The sequence below is a fragment of the Lagopus muta genome, chromosome 4 (genome assembly GCF_023343835.1).
Source record: "Lagopus muta isolate bLagMut1 chromosome 4, bLagMut1 primary, whole genome shotgun sequence".
In the NCBI taxonomy this organism is placed as follows: Eukaryota; Metazoa; Chordata; class Aves; order Galliformes; family Phasianidae; genus Lagopus; species Lagopus muta.
Window position 1 is genome coordinate 2052340 of NC_064436.1, and position 18555 is coordinate 2070894.

Genomic DNA, 18555 nt, shown 5'->3' on the forward strand with positions numbered 1-18555 from the left:
CATTGGCATAAGATCTCTGTTAGCAGCCTTCTGGCTGTACCTTCTCTTGCTTCGCTTGTCAGAGGTTGTTTGTCTATAAAGGTGAAGGTGAAGTCAGGACAGAGATTCTCTCAGGACTACAAATGATACAGGACAATGAGGAATTGTTGGAAAATCCTACAAAGCCAAAAGAACATGTTGGGAAAACTGACTTCTGCAGTTCTGTTATTATGTAAGAGCAGGTTATCAGAATCTATATTTTAGACTGTCAGGAGAAATGGTTTACAGTAGTAAATGAAAGGGAGCTAGAGAAAATTCTTGTCAAGATGGTAATTTCTAGCTGTCATTACTAGTGACAATCCAAAACAACAAAGCCAGAATGTGACCTGCTGAGAAGCTGCCCTAAAAACTGGTTGGGTACTTGTCATTGAGAACAAGCAATACTAAGCCATATATTAAAAGTTACCTTTGTATGAAGACAAGGAAATCACAGAGCGTAATCAGCCTCTAATTCTGATGCAAGGGCACCTGGAAACATCACCAGCTCAAGACTCAGAGGTTCAGCAAAGTGAGACAGTCTGCACCTCAAAACCAAGTGACAAATGCAGACATCCCTTCAATTCACCTCGGATGTGCAAAGCTAACCATGGTGCCACTTGCACAATAAACTGATTTGCCTCAGGACCTCCCTGGAGCAGCTGTAGTGAAATGCATCAAGTAGCATTGCATGGTCAGTTTTGATCAGAAGGGATCAAGAATTTTATCCTGTATTCAGTGTTAAATGGCAAAAACCTGTCTTTGTGTTCAGCTTTACAATTCAAAGGAAAAAATATTCTGTCCAGTAACGTTCTGTTTCTTCCTAATGCTGCAATACAAGTCTGTATTGTGGAACTGCTTGTAACTGAGTCATTTCTTGCAGGAGTATCAGTGGAGTTTTAATAGATAGCATGTGTTCAGTATACCTGCTGTAACACATTGATACTACTTTATTAAGTATCTCGTGTGAAGGTCAGCAAATAAACCACAGAGTCATTTTTAAAATAACTGTTTGAGTTGTCCCCCTCTGAAATATTAGTGTAATTTTTCACTTGGCTACACAAAAAAAAAAAAAAAATTGAAATTGAAATTACGTCTTCTGAAAAGCACAGGTGGATAACCAGTAAGATGTTATATATTCTCTTTGAAAACAGCAGAGAGATTTTCCCCTCCATTTTTAACTGCTGTTTCTATGGTGACTGTGCTCTTACACGTGGTGAGCTGATGTCACTTCAGCTGAGACTAGAGATGAAAAGAAATAGGCTTGGTTCCTGGCTTTGTCAGTTCTATCACTGAACTTTCATTTGCCAGGCATTTGATAGATGCTTCGTTAGTAATATTTGAAGTGATGCTGAAATTCCATGGCTTGCAAACTAGGCTGGCGTAACGAGACAGTAGGAGAGTTCCATCCTAGTTAAGCTTATCAATAGGAAAGTTTCGTCCTAGTTAAGTTTATTTCATGCTTTGTAGGGCAGGTCATTCTGCCAAGTAAGTATCTCATCAAATAAGTTGGACTTACTTAAAAGTGAAAGGAAAAAAATGTAACATGTTAAGTTATGGCCAGAAGTGCTGATTTTAAACTTCCTGACAAATGAAAGTCCTGGCTATTCAAGGAAACATTTAATTACTGTGGATGTCACTATAAGTCAAGAACACTCCCAGAGGATGTGGTATGTCTGAGCAGATTGTCTGACTTATTCTGTGTATTATCTCATTATCTTATTTAGGATGGCTTTCATCTTCTAGGATGGCAAAATATATGCATGTATATTATCCTGGTTTCAGCTGGAACAGAATTGATTTTTTTCTTCAAAGTGTCTGATATGGTGCTACGTTTTGGCTTTAGAAGAACAATGTTGATAATGCATTGGTGTTTAGTTGTTGCTGAGCACTGCTGTATGAGCAAAGGACGTTTCAGGTTTTTGGCTTCTTTTACTGTCCTGCCAGCAGGGGTGTCTGGGAGGGCACAAGGAGCTGAGAGGGTACAGAACCAGGACAGCTGACCTAAACTGTTCAAAGGTAAATTCTGTACCATAAGACATCATACCAAAATAAATAATAATAAAAAAAAAACCATAAAAAATGGTGGGGAATTGTCTAGGGGAGCTGCTGCTGCTTGGAGACTGGATAAGCATTGGTCAGAGGGTGGTGAGCAATTGCTTGTCTGTCACTTCTTTTGTATATGTATGTGTGTATATTATTATAATTACTATTATTTTTATTTTCCTTTTCTGCCTTAGTAAATAGTAATTACCTATTACTCAATCCACAAGTTCTAATTTTTTTTTCTTCTGATCCTCTTCCACCTATTGCAGTGAGGTGGAGAGGGGGGAGGTGAGTGAAAGTCTCTGTGATGTTTAGCTGCTGCTGGGTTAAACCACAGCACGTATATGTGTGCATTCATACATTAAATTTTGAAGATTGAATTTTATCTGTATCTCAAATGCCTCAGAGAAGAAGTCTAAGTTGTTTGAGGTTAATGAAATAACAAGATAGAAAGATAAGCTAGTGCATAAATGAAGTGAGCAACAAAGGCATGAAATTGGGTGTTATTTAAGGCTGAATCAGTAGCTTACTTAGCCTGTAGAGGGATAAAATTGTAGCTTCCCTTAATAAGAGCCTGTGCAAGGAGGGCCAGAACAAAACCTCAATAAGCCTTCCCCGTCCATAGCATATCAGTATTACTAATAATGTTCAGCCGGCACAGTGGCTGTACTGTGAATCTGTCATGTTTCCATGTGGTTGGCCTGTAGTGTGTCAGCTCTGGGACAGCCAGCATGGCTTCACTGAGGGCAGATCGTGCCTGACCAATCTGGTGGCCTTCTGTGATGAAGTGGCAGCATCAGTGGACAGGGGAAGGCAATGGATGTCATCTGTCTGGACTTCTGCAAAGCCTTTGACATGGTCCCTCAGCACATCCTTCTCTCTCACCTCTGGAGAGGTGTGGATTTGAAGAATGGACTGTTGGGTGGATTAGGAACTGGTTGGCTGGATGCAGCCAAAGGGCTGTGATCAATGGTTCTGTGTCAGGTGGAGGCCAGTCACAAGCGGTGTCCCTCAGGGGTCAGTCTTGGGACCGGTGCTCTTCAGCATCTTCATCAATGACAGATGATGGCATCGAGTGCAGCCTCAGCAAGTTTGCAGATGGCACCAAGCTGAGCGGTGCAGTCGATGCATTGCAGGGAAGGGAAGCATCCAGAGGGACCTGGGCAGGATGGAGAAGTGGCCATGTGAACCTAATGAGGTTCAACGAGGCCAAGTGCAGGGTGCTGCATTGGGTCGGGGCAATCCCAGGTATTGATACAGACTGGGGGAAGATCTCCTTGAGAGCAGCCCTGCGCAGAAGGACTTGGGGTCGTGGTGGACGAGAAGCTGGCCATGAGGCAGCAGTGTGCGCCTGCAGCCCGGAAGGCCAGCTGTGTTGTGGGCTGCATGAAAAAGGGGCGGCCAGCAGGAGAGGGAGGTGATCGTCCCCCTCTGCTTGGCTCTTGTGCGGCCCCATCTGCAGCCTCTGACTAATATGGTCATGAGGTGATGATATTAATTTCTCTGAAAGGTCATGTACTGTCAATATAAATATTTCCTGAAAAATATTGGATTTTTTTAAACTTACATGACTGCATTGCTGGATGGTGAAGCTTTTTTATCCAAATTACGCATTTTTTTGCTGGCAAGAGCAACACTGTGAAATAAGATTCAAGACTAGAAATCTTCTGTAAAAATAGATCAGTTTTAGCACTAGTTCTGCATAATTTGAAAAATTACTGTGTATAATCACAGCTATCCCATGGCCATAACAGTAGTAATAATGAAATAAAACCAGTAAGTATGCTAACGAGTAAGGGGAAAATGAGAACTAAGATGCAACCTGCATTTTATCAATCCTCAGTATGGCCACAGACTCTCTGAATTACAGGGATAATGATTTAAATGAAGAGGAGGATGTTGAAGACCCTTAAGCTGTGAATTCAGAAGAAACCTAGGATGCCATCTACTATGTTCTGCTTTACTAGATAAACCCATGCGATTTATTTTCTTCAAATGACTACTGTATCCTCTTTCTGTGGCTTACCCCTTGTTAACTGATAATTTCCCATTTATCTTTGCTACACACTGCCACGTGGATTACCAACAGAGTTTTTAATATAAAGTAAACATTATCATCATTAACATTTGAACTTGTTCTTACATCCAGCTTCAGGTACCTGCATTGGTTAGTAAATGATAGGCTGATCTTTCTCTAAGTTACGTGCTCAATAGAAAAATTAGTGCATCACATTACATAGAGCACTTAAATTAGCTTCCTACTCTGAATTGCCCTCCAGGAGAGCCTGTCTTTCCTTTATATTCGAATAGAGGATGAAGGAACACCGGCTTCGTAAATTAAGCACCGTTTAGCAATAAAATATTGTTTCGTGCTTGTGAATACAAACAAATGAAGTATCACCACTCCCCAGCATACCAGCTAACATGGCTGTAGAGGAGAAGTGTTTAAAAAGTCTAAACATCAGTGTTTGTGCATATCTACTTTTTTTTTTTTTGTATTTTAACTGTTGTTCTCTGTTACCAGATAATGTGTAAAAGGCAGACTTAGGATGCATTAGGGATTTTAAGAAGACCTTTTTTCCTTTTTTTAATTGCTTTCATAGGTTTAGGATCAGACTTTAGATGGAAGTACAATAAAGTGCAACGTGTTCCAAAAAGTTGCTGTTTAACAGTACTGTACAAATAGAATTGTTCTGTTCCAGTCACTAAACCTAATTAGACTTGAGAAGAGGTGAGTTTGGCCTCTCAAGGTAAATTGTGCTGTTCTATTAATTATTAGCTTTAATTATACTACAGCATACGACTCCCTGGAAACAAAATAATCCTTTTTAGTTTTTGACTAAGCAAATTTACTGAAGCAAAGTGCTGTATTCAAGACATTTATTTATGATTTTGCTGATGTGAATTTTGCTGGAATTTAATACAGAATGTGACTCTGAGAAGACTGTAATTGCTTCTAGTTTTATTTTTTGAGCATGATCTTGTAGTCAGCACTGCTTGCTTGGGCAAGGGCTCTGTGTATGCAGAGCTCTGCTCCCTCTGCTGCTCTTCTGGCTGGCTATGACATGCCCACCCTCTGGTCAAGCACTGTTTGCTGTTATGTTGCAGGCCTTGCAAACAGCTTTCATTAAAATAAGGATTCAAGTGCCTTGTGAAATTCAAGACTTGCAACAGGTCCATTCAAGGAGAGGAAGAATCCTGTTGCGTGACACATACCAATGAAAGCAAGCATAACCTGAGCCTGCATCCCTGATTTCAGGATGTGCATTTCACTCAGGCAACATAGATTTCAGGGATATACTGTTCATGCAAAGAGCAACTGCAGCTCAGCTAGGGGATAATCCTTCCCCTGGAATTATAAAGAATTTCTAAAACAGACATATTTATTAGAATACAGAATTTTTCAAGGTACAAATGCTGTTCTAAGATTTTTCTGGTCTAAATATAGCTTTTTCTTCATAGTGACATTCTGGTTAATATTGAATAGCAAAGTTTTTAGTCTTTCATCTTTTCCTTCTTTATTTTTCCTAGGTTATTCAACAGCGGAATGAGGAATGTGACCACATTCAATTTTTAATTGAAGAGAAAGAATCTAAAGAAGAGGACTACTATGAGGACCTTGACAGATTTGAAGAAAATGGTACCCAAGAGTCTCGCATCAGTCCATATACTTTCTGCAAGGCTTTTCCTTTCCATATAATATTTGACAGAGATCTGGTGGTCACGCAGTGTGGCAATGCAATATACAGAGTCCTTCCACAGGTCAGATGATTCTTACACGTTAATAGTTATGGAGAGTTCTTATACTAGATCGTGCAGGTGGTTTTTTGTTGGGTTGTTTTTGTTCATTTTTTTCCCCCAAAGATTGATAAAACAGGATTTTCTGTCTAAAGAACATCCCCATGTATAATATCTACTGTGTTGTGCTGCTGTTGTTTGAAAAAGGACTTTGAAAAGTAGCCCTTAACCTACAGTAGCTCTGTTCCTTAAAAATCATGTCTGTAATGGGCAGTAACAGACCAAGGAATACGCTTGAATGGAGAACACTTTTCCTGCCTTTGTGTGTGTGTGATTTCCTTCTGGATTTTGCAGAAAAATTTGAAAGAAGAGCTTTGTAAATTCTTCTCAAGGTCACTCACTGAACAGCTGTAACTGTTTAGCCTACTGAGGATGGCTATGAGGATCGTTACAACCAGACAACACCTTGGAGAAAATGGCTTATCATTGAAAAGCATGTTTGAGGGATGGTACTAATGAGGAGAGCTTTTTTTGACTGCAAAGCTTTCTTACTTTTTTTTTTATAGTTAGGGAACAGTTTGACAGATAATTAACATGAAACAATCTAACACAATTTTACAAAGTCATCTTGCAGGCTAGAATTGCATTTTGAAGCCACTGATACTTTTGTTGTAAAATCCTTAATTTGAAAACCTTGTGTTCTAATGGAGAAATGCATCAAGTGTATATTCTCTTCCATTCAGTACTGTAATTTAAGCAAGTTGAATATAATTATTCAATGTATTCTTTTATTGTAACATAATTCAATTGTTTCTTTTTGTGTTTTTTTTTCTTTAAATTTCAGCTGCAACCAGGAAACTGCAGTCTTTTGTCAGTATTCTCCTTGGTCCGGCCTCATATTGATATTAGTTTCCATGGGATCCTCTCACATATCAATACAGTCTTTGTACTGAGGACCAAGGTAACTCGAAAATATTCACTTGGCATTTCTTTAAGTAAGCAGGCATGGGAGAAAAAAGCAGTATGGAAAAAGCAGAAGTCTTCAGAGAACATAGTAGTAAGCCTGGATCCTGATGAGTCTTGAGCCAAGAAAAAAAAATCACAGATCTGAATTCAGTGTGTTAAATTGACTTAACTGCTTAACAGGAGTGGTGAAATACATATACTTCTCATCTGAGGCTTTCCTGGCAAGAGGCCAAACTCATACATAACAATTTACTGAAGGAAAGGAAGGGCTGTTGCACTTAGTTTTACTTAATTATGACAAAGGAGGCAAATACGAAATGTGTTACCATTTGGGCCCATACATTCACACGGAACAGGAGTGGGGAGACAGGCAAGATGAAACAATGAATGTAGAATGTAGAATTGCACCTACTATGCTAAAGAACTTCCTGAGAGAAGCCAGCAATACTTCTTAGGCATTCTATGAAGTTCATAGAGTAGACAATCTTTTTGTCAAACTATTGTGAAGAGAAGAAGAACTTGAAATTAAGGAAAGATGCCATGATTTGAATCTCTGAGGCAGAATATCAGTGTTGAAGTGAGGACAGTGTTTTGTTTTCAAGGGATAATTGGATTTTAAGATAAGGTGTAACTATTTTAGACATCGTGATGACCTTCATAGTGAAGGCATTTAAACAGATGTTGTGAAGTAACACATAAACCAGTGCAATGATAAAGTAATTGTGATTCTTTTTTTTTTTTTTTCTTCACCAGGAGGGGCTGTTGGATGTAGAGAAGCTGGAGTGTGAAGATGAGTTGACTGGCACAGAAATCAGTTGCTTACGCCTGAAAGGGCAAATGATCTACTTGCCTGAAGCAGACAGCATTCTCTTTCTTTGTTCACCAAGGTACTTTAAACAATAAGAGTTGTGTAATGCTGCTTTTCATTTTACAGTTACTGATTTTATGAATATCTATGAGAGTAATGTTACCGAGATTAGTTGGCTTGGGTATGGATTTAATAGATTTTGTTGTGTTTATATGAAAAGAGGGAGGAGCAATTGAACATTGGAACTTGGATGCTTATGAAATAATTCAGTATAAGCACTGGGATGTACTGCCTTAGTTTGGATGAGTGAGAATTCCTCTATTCAGCTACGTTTGGCAAGTCTTGATGTTTGTTTCTTATTCTGAGAATGCTGAGAGATGTCACTGATTCGGTTTCCTATGTGGATTCATGTATTTTTTTTTCAGTAATTTTAGTGTAATAGAGCAGCAGTGATTATGAAGAGAGTGTTTGGAATTAGGGATTGAATGGAGGGCTTTAGCTAAATGCTCATTGAGCCAATACACCAGACTTCACAGAATTGTAGGAATCACAGAATTGTGGGGGTTGGAAGGGAGCTCCAGAGACCATAGAGTCCAACCCCCAACGTTCACCACGTGTATAAAACGTTCACCTTGTGTATAAAAGTGATGTACAGAGTGGCTGAAGACAGAAAGATGCTACCTTAACATAATCTCACTTTTATTTGTGCACTGAAGAACGTGCATTACGTATGTTCATGGAACTCATGAGAATTCTATATTTAAAGGTAAAATCAAGAGCTGTGTTTTAACACAAGTGAACTCCAAGGATTTTGTGGAAGGAATATTTTATATAGCTCATCAGATTTTTAGAAGCACACTTTTTTTCTCCTATTTCATATTTTCTGCTGTTCATGTGAGGTTTAAGTGCTCCTTTGGCAAGCTTAATTATACTCCTGTCTATCTACTCACATCTGTCTATCTCTTCGCATTGTAGTGTTATGAACTTGGATGATTTAACCAGAAGAGGGTTATATCTGAGTGATATTCCATTGCATGATGCTACCCGTGATCTGGTTCTTTTGGGAGAGCAGTTCAGAGAGGAATATAAACTGACTCAAGAGCTTGAGATCCTCACTGACAGACTGCAGCACACGCTACGTGCACTCGAAGATGAAAAGAAAAAGACAGACACGTAAGATACAAATCCTGATTTTTGAGCTGAAACAGTCACAGCAATATATTATTTATAGGTACCTTCTTTATAAAATAAAAGAATCTTGGGAGAACGTAAAAAATATTCAAGGCCAATAATTTTGAAGTCAAGAAAGAACATTTCACTTCAGTTCCTTAAAGGGTTTTGTTCTTAATTTAGATAGTCATGTGTCATCTGCAGTGTAGGCTGTCGCCTACATGAAAATGGCTGTTTTGATAGCTCCTTCCTTTATAAGTACACTAGAGGAGAAGTGAACTGGCAATTCTTTTTACTTTGCTAATTAACCTAAAATAGTTTTGCAAACTTTCTTACCTGCCATCCAGTTGATGTGGCAGAAACGCTCAAGCAGTAAGCAAAAATGATCCAAGACACTATTAACAAATCTTGTCAGAAGAATTAATAATGTGTCTATGTTATGTAGAGACCTTGCTCAAAATTCTTTCTGTTTTGCCTTTGCCTTTCTTGCTGACTAATTTAGATTACTGTATTCCGTTCTACCACCGTCGGTGGCAAATGAGCTGAGACACAAGCGTCCTGTTCCAGCTAAGCGATACGACAATGTCACCATTCTCTTTAGTGGCATTGTTGGATTCAATGCCTTCTGTAGTAAGCATGCCTCTGGAGAGGGAGCTATGAAGATTGTTAATCTTTTAAATGATCTTTACACGAGATTTGATATTCTAACTGATTCACGAAGGAATCCATTTGTTTACAAGGTAAGCAGTAGATTTTCAAGTAATTTAGCCTGTGATTTTTCAATAATCTACTCTCATGTTGCTCTTTTCCATCCTTTGGAATGTAAAGAGGAGTATGTTGTTTTTCTCTCTGCCCTGTGAGTCAATAGTTTTTTGCAGTGTTTATGCATAGTCACCTGTTAGTTGGATACACTAATTTGCTTCCACGTTTAGAAGATGTAAAAATTTATGTAAGCAGTTTGCTTTAAGTCATATACCTGGGCCTCCTAGCTGTAAGCTATAATTTGTTATTCAGTTTTATTCCTTCAATAGTACTGAGGTATAGTTGCAGATATGGTAGGAGATAGATAAGTGGATAGATATGTAGCCCGTATATACAAGGGCTGCTCCAAAAGGAATGCCTTCTATTTATAATAAATAGTTGGCCCATGGCATCAGAGATGGATGTTGATGGTGTGGCAGCAGATGTTGAACCTTTCTGCCAATTACTTGTTACTGCCATGTGACAGAGGGCAGCAGAGGGGCAGTCTGCAAAATGATGTCTGACATGGAAGTGTGTTTGAAGCAAAGATGTGGCATTGAATTCCTCCATGTGGAAGAAATGGCACCCATTGACATTCATTAACACTTGCTGAACGTTGATGGAGACCAAACAGTGGATGTGAGCACAGTGGGTTGGTGGGTGGTGCTTTTCAGCAGTGGTGACAACGACAAAGGTCACCTCTGCTGGGGAAGTTTTATGATTGTGACATGGAGGCTCTTGTTCACTGCTGGAGAAAATGCATAGCTCATGGTGGTGCCTGTGTTGAAAAATAGTGTTTTGTAGCTGAGAATTTCCTCTTATCAAATAGTGTTATTGTGCTCTTTGTTATAGTTTCCATGGAAATAAATACGAGGCATTACTTTTTGAGCATGCATATGTATATGCTTGTGTCTTTATATGTGTGAAATCCATTGCTAGTTTTTACTCTAAATTAAAGTTATGTCCTGCACCAGACAAATCAAGGGTGAATGAGAATAAACATGGTTATACAAATTCTGGAATACTCCAAAAAAGAGACTGAAGTTCACCTAATCACTGTCTTTGTTTTGTTGTTGAAATATAATGAATTCTTATCAATACAAGATATTTTTGGAATTAAGATTTTTTGAATGTAAGTATAGGGAAAACACTTGAAAGGACAGTCTTTAAAGGAAGTGCTACGTCTTTTTATTGTACTCTGAAGTCCATGATAATAAATGGAACAATATGTACCTTGCCAGGTGGAAACAGTTGGGGACAAGTATATGACTGTGAGTGGTCTACCAGAGCCTTGCATTCATCATGCACGATCTATCTGCCACCTAGCATTGGACATGATGGAAATAGCAGGCCAAGTTCAAGTTGATGGGGAGCCTGTACAGGTTAGTAAATGTGTGGGCTTGAATGAAGAGCCCATTCTTTTATATGATTATAGTGCTTTGAAATATGATCATACTAAAATCCCTTTCCATGTAAATTAATTATTTTGAGATAGATCTCTATAAACAATATGAAGAGTCACATGTAGATGTGGTATTGGCAGTTCCCCAGATCCTCAAATGCAGTTGCTGTGCTTAACTATTTAAATAATTAGATCCTCATCATGTATGTTTGTTTTCTGATCTTTCCAATCTATTCAACAAATTTGCATTTTGCATCAAGTACAATTAGTTGAGTCTTTTCCATCTCAATGAATACAACAGTAGTATTCCCTCATTGGCATTTCCAGTCATGCTTGTGATCTCATCAGCATGGGAAAATATTGCATTAAATAGGAAAGTGCATTTCCATAGGTAGCTTTGGCAGTGATTCCAAGAACAATGTATGTTAGTGGAAGTTCTGTCGTTATGGGCTTTTTAAATATGCTGTTGCATTAATACCGAGTTGGTGAGACTCCATTGACTTGTCTTCATCAAAAAGCTCTGAGGACAAAATAACTGGTTGTGATACGTATTGTTATTTAGCTGCAATCTATTGCTCTAAGACCTAACTGAGGTCTGTCTATTTCACCTTGTCAGTGAGCAAGGAAGTGAGGAGGTTTCATATAGGGCCTTTCTTGTGAGCAGTAGTCTTTTCTTGGTCTAACCCATCGATTTCTGCAGCTTCTGAGCATTCATCAAACTCAGACCTACAGGGTATTCCTCTCTCTCCACTTTTCTTTTACTTTACAGCATATAACAGCAGCATGGTGTGGTGCATGTTGGAAAAAGATGAGGTTTGTTCTTTCATGTGGGAGGCAGAGTCATGGCAATACAATAATAAAAAAAACAACAAAAAAAAAAAGGTGATACAAAATGCAGAGCTTTGAAGAAGCCAGAGTAATGCACCGGAAATAAAACTAGTAGACAGAAACTGCATAATACCTGTGTTTAGTTGGAAGCATGAGATAAGCTACATTTATTTTGAATACTGAAGCCTTTTTATTTCTTCTCTAAAGATAACGATAGGAATCCATACTGGTGAGGTAGTCACGGGTGTCATAGGCCAAAGGATGCCACGTTACTGCCTGTTTGGAAATACTGTCAATTTAACAAGCAGGACAGAAACTACTGGAGAAAAGGGAAAGATCAATGTCTCTGAGTATACGTACAGGTAAGCGATTCACTATTCTTACTGGTGTTGACACCTAAAAAGAAATCACTTTTTCTGTGTAACATCGATGTGCCTTTGGAATTGATAGCATTGTTAACACACTTTTGAAGTGCATGAGCTCTGATGAAACTGTATGGCAGACTGTATTATGATGCATGATTGTTGGTATGCAAATATAATAACGATCTAGAGATAGACTCGATGCTTCTATTGATTTGCTCACAATTGTGCTTAATATTTTAAATTGTGTATTGTTTGCATGCATACAATTACATCTTTTCTCTTTCCATTCTCAGGTGTCTTATGACACCAGAAAATTCAGATCCTCAGTTCCACCTGGAATACAGGGGTCCAGTTTCTATGAAGGGTAAAAAAGAACCAATGCAGGTTTGGTTTTTGTCCCGAAAGAGTACAGAGACAGAGGTATGACTAACCAAAGTGTATTCTTCTTTTAAACAAGTTATAAGTATAATACATTTAAGCCACTGAGATCCATTTGCAAACTAAATGTTCCCTGGAAGAAACGAACAGTTTTGTACAACACTTTTATTAACATTTACTATCTTGACAGCACATTGAAGTCCTTGACAATTTGTCTGTGGAGTTTGTATAGACCCTGAAGGAATACTTTCATATTTCAAGAGGTCCTTGAGGGAATGCCAGTGTTTAAATATAAATATCTCTTTATGTACAGATTTCTCTACTGTGCTAGACTTTGCAATATAATGCCCGTAATATAATGTTTAACCGATGCCTGGTTATCAGCACTTTGAAATTTACCATTTCTGTGAGTGAATAAATGTGCCTTCAGATATTTAGGCAGCAGTCCAACAAATACGCACAGGCAGGTTTGAACCTGATGTGTGGTTTGTTCTGTTAACCTCAGATGGATCTTCTTGCTCACAAATTGTTGTGTGATGAAGGTCTTAATTCAGAAATTCACAGAATAAAAATATATCTTCTGATTGACATATAAACTAAATCTTGTTGTGAATAGGGTGAAGCTCTTCAAACACTAAAATCATAGAATCATAGAATCACTAAGGTTGGAAAAGACCTAAAAGATCACCCAGTCCAACCGTTCACCTATTCCCAATAGCTCCTACTAAACCATGTCCCTCAACACAACATCCAGTGTATAGACACTAAGGTCTATAAGTGTAAGGTCTAAGTGTATAAACACTAAGTTGTCTTTGAGCTTATGTGATAATTTCAGAAGTTTGCACATGTAGTAACCAAAATCCTATTAGAAACCAATGAGATTCAGACTCAGAAATAAACTACAAAGTTTTACCTTTAATCACGTTGCTTTGTGCCAGCCTAGCAGGTGTACATTCCACCTATTGCAAACAGGGAGAAAAAAAGTGTGAAAGTGATATGCACAGCCTGAATTCTGCCCAAAAGTAAAAGTACAAAAAGTTTTAAGCTAATGTATTTAATCTAAGAAATACTGATTGGAATGATGTAAGTCATCAGTTCCTTCACTGAACGTACAGGTCACAGGGACTTGATTACACTTCTGAATTCTTGTGTGCCTCTGAAAATGAAGTTTAGACTGTTAAACCATTATGGCCCTTTAGAAAAGATTTAATGCAACTGGTAGCCAAGTGTATGAATATTGGCTGTTTTATGGTAACCCTCTAGTAACTCTCACTATTAAACTTCAGGGAACAGCCTGTATTTTAACCCCGCTGAAGTCTGTATTTTAGTATATATTAGTTGTGCTAACATTCTGGGTGCCACTTTTGATCATACTTGTATGATTTTGTTTTATATCAAGGTTAAGTGTAACTTCACATGGCTACTGTTCTTTCAAATCCATACTTTTATGTGAAATATGCATAACTGAGCACCTTAGACTTATTCTTTCTGCATTACAAATTACGTCCTATCATTTGTATCAGGGAATATTGTAATGTTAAATGTAAAGCTTCGGAAGAGTATTGAGTCAGGTGCATATTTTCCTTAGTTCAGCTTCACATGTGTTTAAGGCTCTAGAAGTTTATAATTTTAAATATTGCAACTTCTTTTTAGAGAGCTTGTGAAACAGCCGGTTTTGTCAATCATGACAACGGCCCTGACAGGTACCTGCTGTTACTATTGTCTAATAATGCAGCTTTGTAGAGAGAAACATAGGGACAATGGTAAACATGATAGAAAAATAAAATATTGTCGGTCTGGTTTTTGGGAGCACAAAATACACAGTTATAAATCACAGTTTAGGCACACTTGAAAAGTCTCTCTTAGTTTGTGTTAGGCTTTTCTCGTATATTCTTAAATTCAAACATGCATATATTTCTCATACACATAAGGACTTCTCCCATCACAGGTATCTCTTTTTTTGTTGTACTAAGTTTTGGAGAATAGGAAACGAGAAGGATAACTTCATGAAGTGTATGACAATGATAATCAGTTGTTTCAGAGGTGATTTTATAAGTGAAAGAAGATAATCTTGTAATGGTCTTTTCATTCTTTTCCATTCCCTGCACCATTTCATCTGTTCACAAACAGAAAAATGCACTAAGGCTTCCTCCTTTAAGATATGCTGAACTGTTGTTATTTCTGACACTTCATAGGCTGCATATAACAGTGGTAATCCAAAAGCAGAAATCAAATAAACACCTTTTTATCTTTGATTACCTTATTGTAATTACTTTGCTAAGGCACAGTTTTGGTTTTCTTTTCAGATACTTACTCTATCTGACCTTTCAAACGCACGTGCATTCTTACAATTAGTATCATTTGCAGGGTGATTAATTTCAGTGGGAGCCATTAGTAACAATTAATATGGCACGTTAACATCTGTTAAGAATCCATGGGGTAAATAAATGTCTTGAGTGGTCACTCCCTGAAAATATTTCTTAAATCTGTTTGAAGATATTTTCTCTGACTGTCCTTCAGTTGTGAAGTTTTCTATCTCCAGTGTGTTTAAATCTAGAACTGATTTGTATTAGTGGTACACTCCCTTTTTCTGTTACACTTAACAGAATGGCAATCTCATCATTTGCATATCTGTTAGCATTAACAGATCCTGAAGCCCAGTGATCAATATATGATAGGAGAAGTGAACAAAATGCTTACAGCTGGCACAGTGATATAAAACCAGTGCTTACAATACGCTGTCTTCACTGGGCATGTAGAATGTCATCAGGTTGGAGCAACTCAGCATACTTCAGACTTTGTTCCTAACTTGGCATCTCTGTTCTTCCCTCTAAAGAATTCTATTCCATAATACCATTCCAGCAATGTTCAGAACTGCATCAGAAATATACGTAGAACCAAAGCAACCTTGACTTGTCTGCTTGCTTGCATGAACAGAGGTTCACCTGCAACTTCTCTCAGGAGGAACAGATTTGCTGTAAATCCTAAAGCATGCAGAGAACCTCAGATGCCTGACTGTGGTTTCCATCTGTCCCCACTTCCAAATATGTTTCTCTTCTCCCATGTCCCCAGATTACTAATGGGAGCAAGTCAAAATATCCCCAGTATTTTCCATCAGGGAATGTAGGAGTTGTTACATTCCTACGTACAACACATGCAAAAGAAATGTGCGTGTTACCTATGCTCTGTTCTGTTATTTACTAATACTGGTTGCAAGTTGTCAAATATATTTTGTCACTGCATTGATCCACTATGTTGCTGCTTCAAAGAAAATCCCTTATTTTTCAAATTCTACTTGCATGCATTCAAGGAAACAAAGCAAGATACTTTCTGAGCTGAGGGAAGAGGAAAAGGATCCTGAACAGGGTGCAATACTGTCTCCAAGTAGGGAGCCAGGCAGTAAGGATGAATTATGAATGTTACTTTACTTCGTGTCTCCCATTGTTATGTGCAGTACCATTGTCTGTTGCTCTTGTCCTGAAGTCGTACTCACCATCTGCTTCCAGGCATGCTTGCTATTTTCTCCTTAGTGTTTGGTACTCTCTCTCTGCTATGAGCATGTATTTCAGGCTCTTTTTTTTTTTTAATATGCATTTTTGCATGTCAATCCTGTGGCCCTTCCTATCACCAGTTACTACTGAATCAAACTGTATAATATGCATGCCACAGCTAACAACTCAATCTGATGCTTCACATCTTCATCTCTGCGGTACAGTGGTTGCATAAATCAATGACTTTTCTGGAAAGACAGGAGGCATTTCAATTTTTTGGCAGAACAAAGAACCTAAGGAACTATTTGTAAAAAGTAGTACATAGAGCATCATTGTGGAACCTACTGCTTAAAACTTGTTTATCAGATTTACTTCTGCTACGACCATGCTTCCTGTTCATATTGCGAATAACACTTGATGCACTGCTGATCCCTGTGTACAAAGATGGTACCTTTTGACATCATCCAGCATTTTGGCTTTGTAGACACTATGTAAACATCTTCTGTATTGAAAGGGGGCAGTTGTTTGTCCAACTGAGCCTTGTGCCAATGTATATTTATTGAAATCCTTTTCATTTTCAATATATTTTTCATTGATTTATATTAACTAAATGAAGTTGTCATGTTAATAATAGATTGCTGGACTGTTGTAGGCCATCACTTGTGCTCTAATTCTGTTCTGATAGAGCCTTCAAAATTGACAGGCGTACTGCCAGGACATGGTTGTCGTAGTTGCCTTTTGTTTTGGTCTCTGGAATCAGAAAATGATTTTATTTTATACCTTGGGAGAACCTGATTGTATTCTTGGCTTCATGGCATAATTAAGAGATATATAACTTGTAAGCAGACATAGTAAAATTAGATGGGATTGCAGATGCTTCACAGTTTTAACATACAGTGCATTTTTGTGTGAATAATATCCATTCTTGTGTCTGGCATTTTCTGGATATTTGCATTATGAATTAGAATAGTGCAATTACTTTGTGTATAAAAGTTGTCTGTACCTAGTATACTTTATCAGCACAGAATATATATGTATAAATGTTTCATGGCAATGTGAGAAATTGCAATAAATTATTTTTTCCACTGATTTCTTTAGAAATTCTGGGCTGTTATTTTCAATGACAGTTGCATTTCAGTGTTGCATTTGATACAAAAGAAGCACATTCCCCATTCTGCAATTCTAGGTTCGCATTTAAATCATTTCTTGAGTCCTTGTTTCAGTGTGTGCGTATGTTCAAGAGTCTCCTGCGTTCAGGTTCCTGGATCACATCCTCAGTTTAAAGTGGGGAAACAAAGAGGGAGAGCTGCAGTTCTTTTGCATCACTCACTGTGCATCAGAAGCTCTTCCTGGCACTGTGAGAGATTGCCTGTGCTCTGCTAATCTGCACAGTGTCCTTCATGCTGATGGAGCCTGCCAGAACTTCAGTGGTGATCCCTGGGCGTGAGATTTGTGACACCTATGGTTGTATAGAACTAATACAAAATAATACAGAAATATGGTTGTATGGTATATAAATAATTGATGCAGAAGACTGTGAAGTAACTGAACTGTTTGTACTACACTTCAGGATGACTTAAGGTGACATGCCAGAAACACTGCTCTGAGTTTATCATTTCTTAATGATTTCTAAGTGTTAAAGCTCCTGTTAAGCTACGTTGTAGCATAACCAGTTTCTTAAAGCACTAGAAACTCATACGTTAAGTTCATCTAAGTGCTTTTTATCTCAAGGAAATCAGTATGATTTGACCACTTTTGTTATTAAAATTAATCTTCAGGTGAACGCTGAGCTCAACAGCTAACAATAAAATTTGATTAAATGTTTCCCTGTATTTAGTTCTTTCACATGTGCTCTCGTCTCTGATTTAAATGCAGCGATCTGCTTTCACAGTAGAAGTTCTGTAGTTGAAACATGATGCAAAATATTTACCTAAGTCTGTTTCAAAGGCATTTATATCTAGTTTATCTTAGTATTTTTTTGTTTTAAAAAAAATAAAAGAGTTTGACATGAGAAGAAAAGCGAAAGCAGCAGTGAAACTGCAAATTACGGAATGCGTGGTTGCAACTAATCTTCTGGATCAAAAGAATTTACATTTCCATGGTATTACTAACAAAGCTTGGCCTTGCAGAGGACTGCTCTGCTTCTTAGAGTAATTGACTTGAGTAGGCTGAGTGTTGTTAGTGTTTCTTGGACAATATATATACTTTTTATCTATTACAGGGCTTGAAAAACAGCAGGACTCTTACTAGGTTCAATAAACACTTAGCAAGCTTAATAAGCACATAGTGTCATTCTTTAGAAGTTATGTTATAAGGACTCACAAACCAGTGAGGTGATTTAATAGTATGGCCTTTGTTTATAGACCTTCCCCATGCAGAATTCCATAAAATGTTGTTGGCTTTTTGAAGTTAAAAGTGGCTAGGCTGATATGTCTAATAAAAGCTATTGCCCAGAGGAGTTTTAATTCATCCTTCCCTATCTGCTGCTGTAGGGCTGCTGTTTTTTCAGTGTTGTGGAGGAAATTTCCATTTTTATTGTTCACAAAGGCACCATTAGCACCCAAAATATCCATCCAGCTCTTTACATATCCATATTTCTATGTCTGT

General features: G+C 37.9%; 1 protein-coding gene across 2 annotated transcripts in view; it reads left to right on the forward strand.

The window, feature by feature from the left end:
- GUCY1B1 (guanylate cyclase 1 soluble subunit beta 1) overlaps positions 1 to 17037 on the forward strand; it is a 37414-nt gene extending 20377 nt beyond the window's left edge. Inside the window, exons 6-14 of one of the 2 annotated variants that reach the window (XM_048942929.1) lie at positions 5593 to 5823; positions 6644 to 6760; positions 7519 to 7652; positions 8549 to 8746; positions 9246 to 9483; positions 10726 to 10866; positions 11922 to 12076; positions 12373 to 12499; positions 15294 to 17037. In XM_048942929.1, coding sequence (XP_048798886.1) covers positions 5593 to 5823; positions 6644 to 6760; positions 7519 to 7652; positions 8549 to 8746; positions 9246 to 9483; positions 10726 to 10866; positions 11922 to 12076; positions 12373 to 12499; positions 15294 to 15308 — 1356 coding nt within the window. In that variant the 3' untranslated portion in view covers positions 15309 to 17037. The remainder of the gene's footprint in view (positions 1 to 5592; positions 5824 to 6643; positions 6761 to 7518; positions 7653 to 8548; positions 8747 to 9245; positions 9484 to 10725; positions 10867 to 11921; positions 12077 to 12372; positions 12500 to 15293) is intronic. The other variant, XM_048942928.1, reaches the window with a different exon arrangement.
- The last annotated feature ends 1518 nt before the right edge of the window (positions 17038 to 18555 follow it).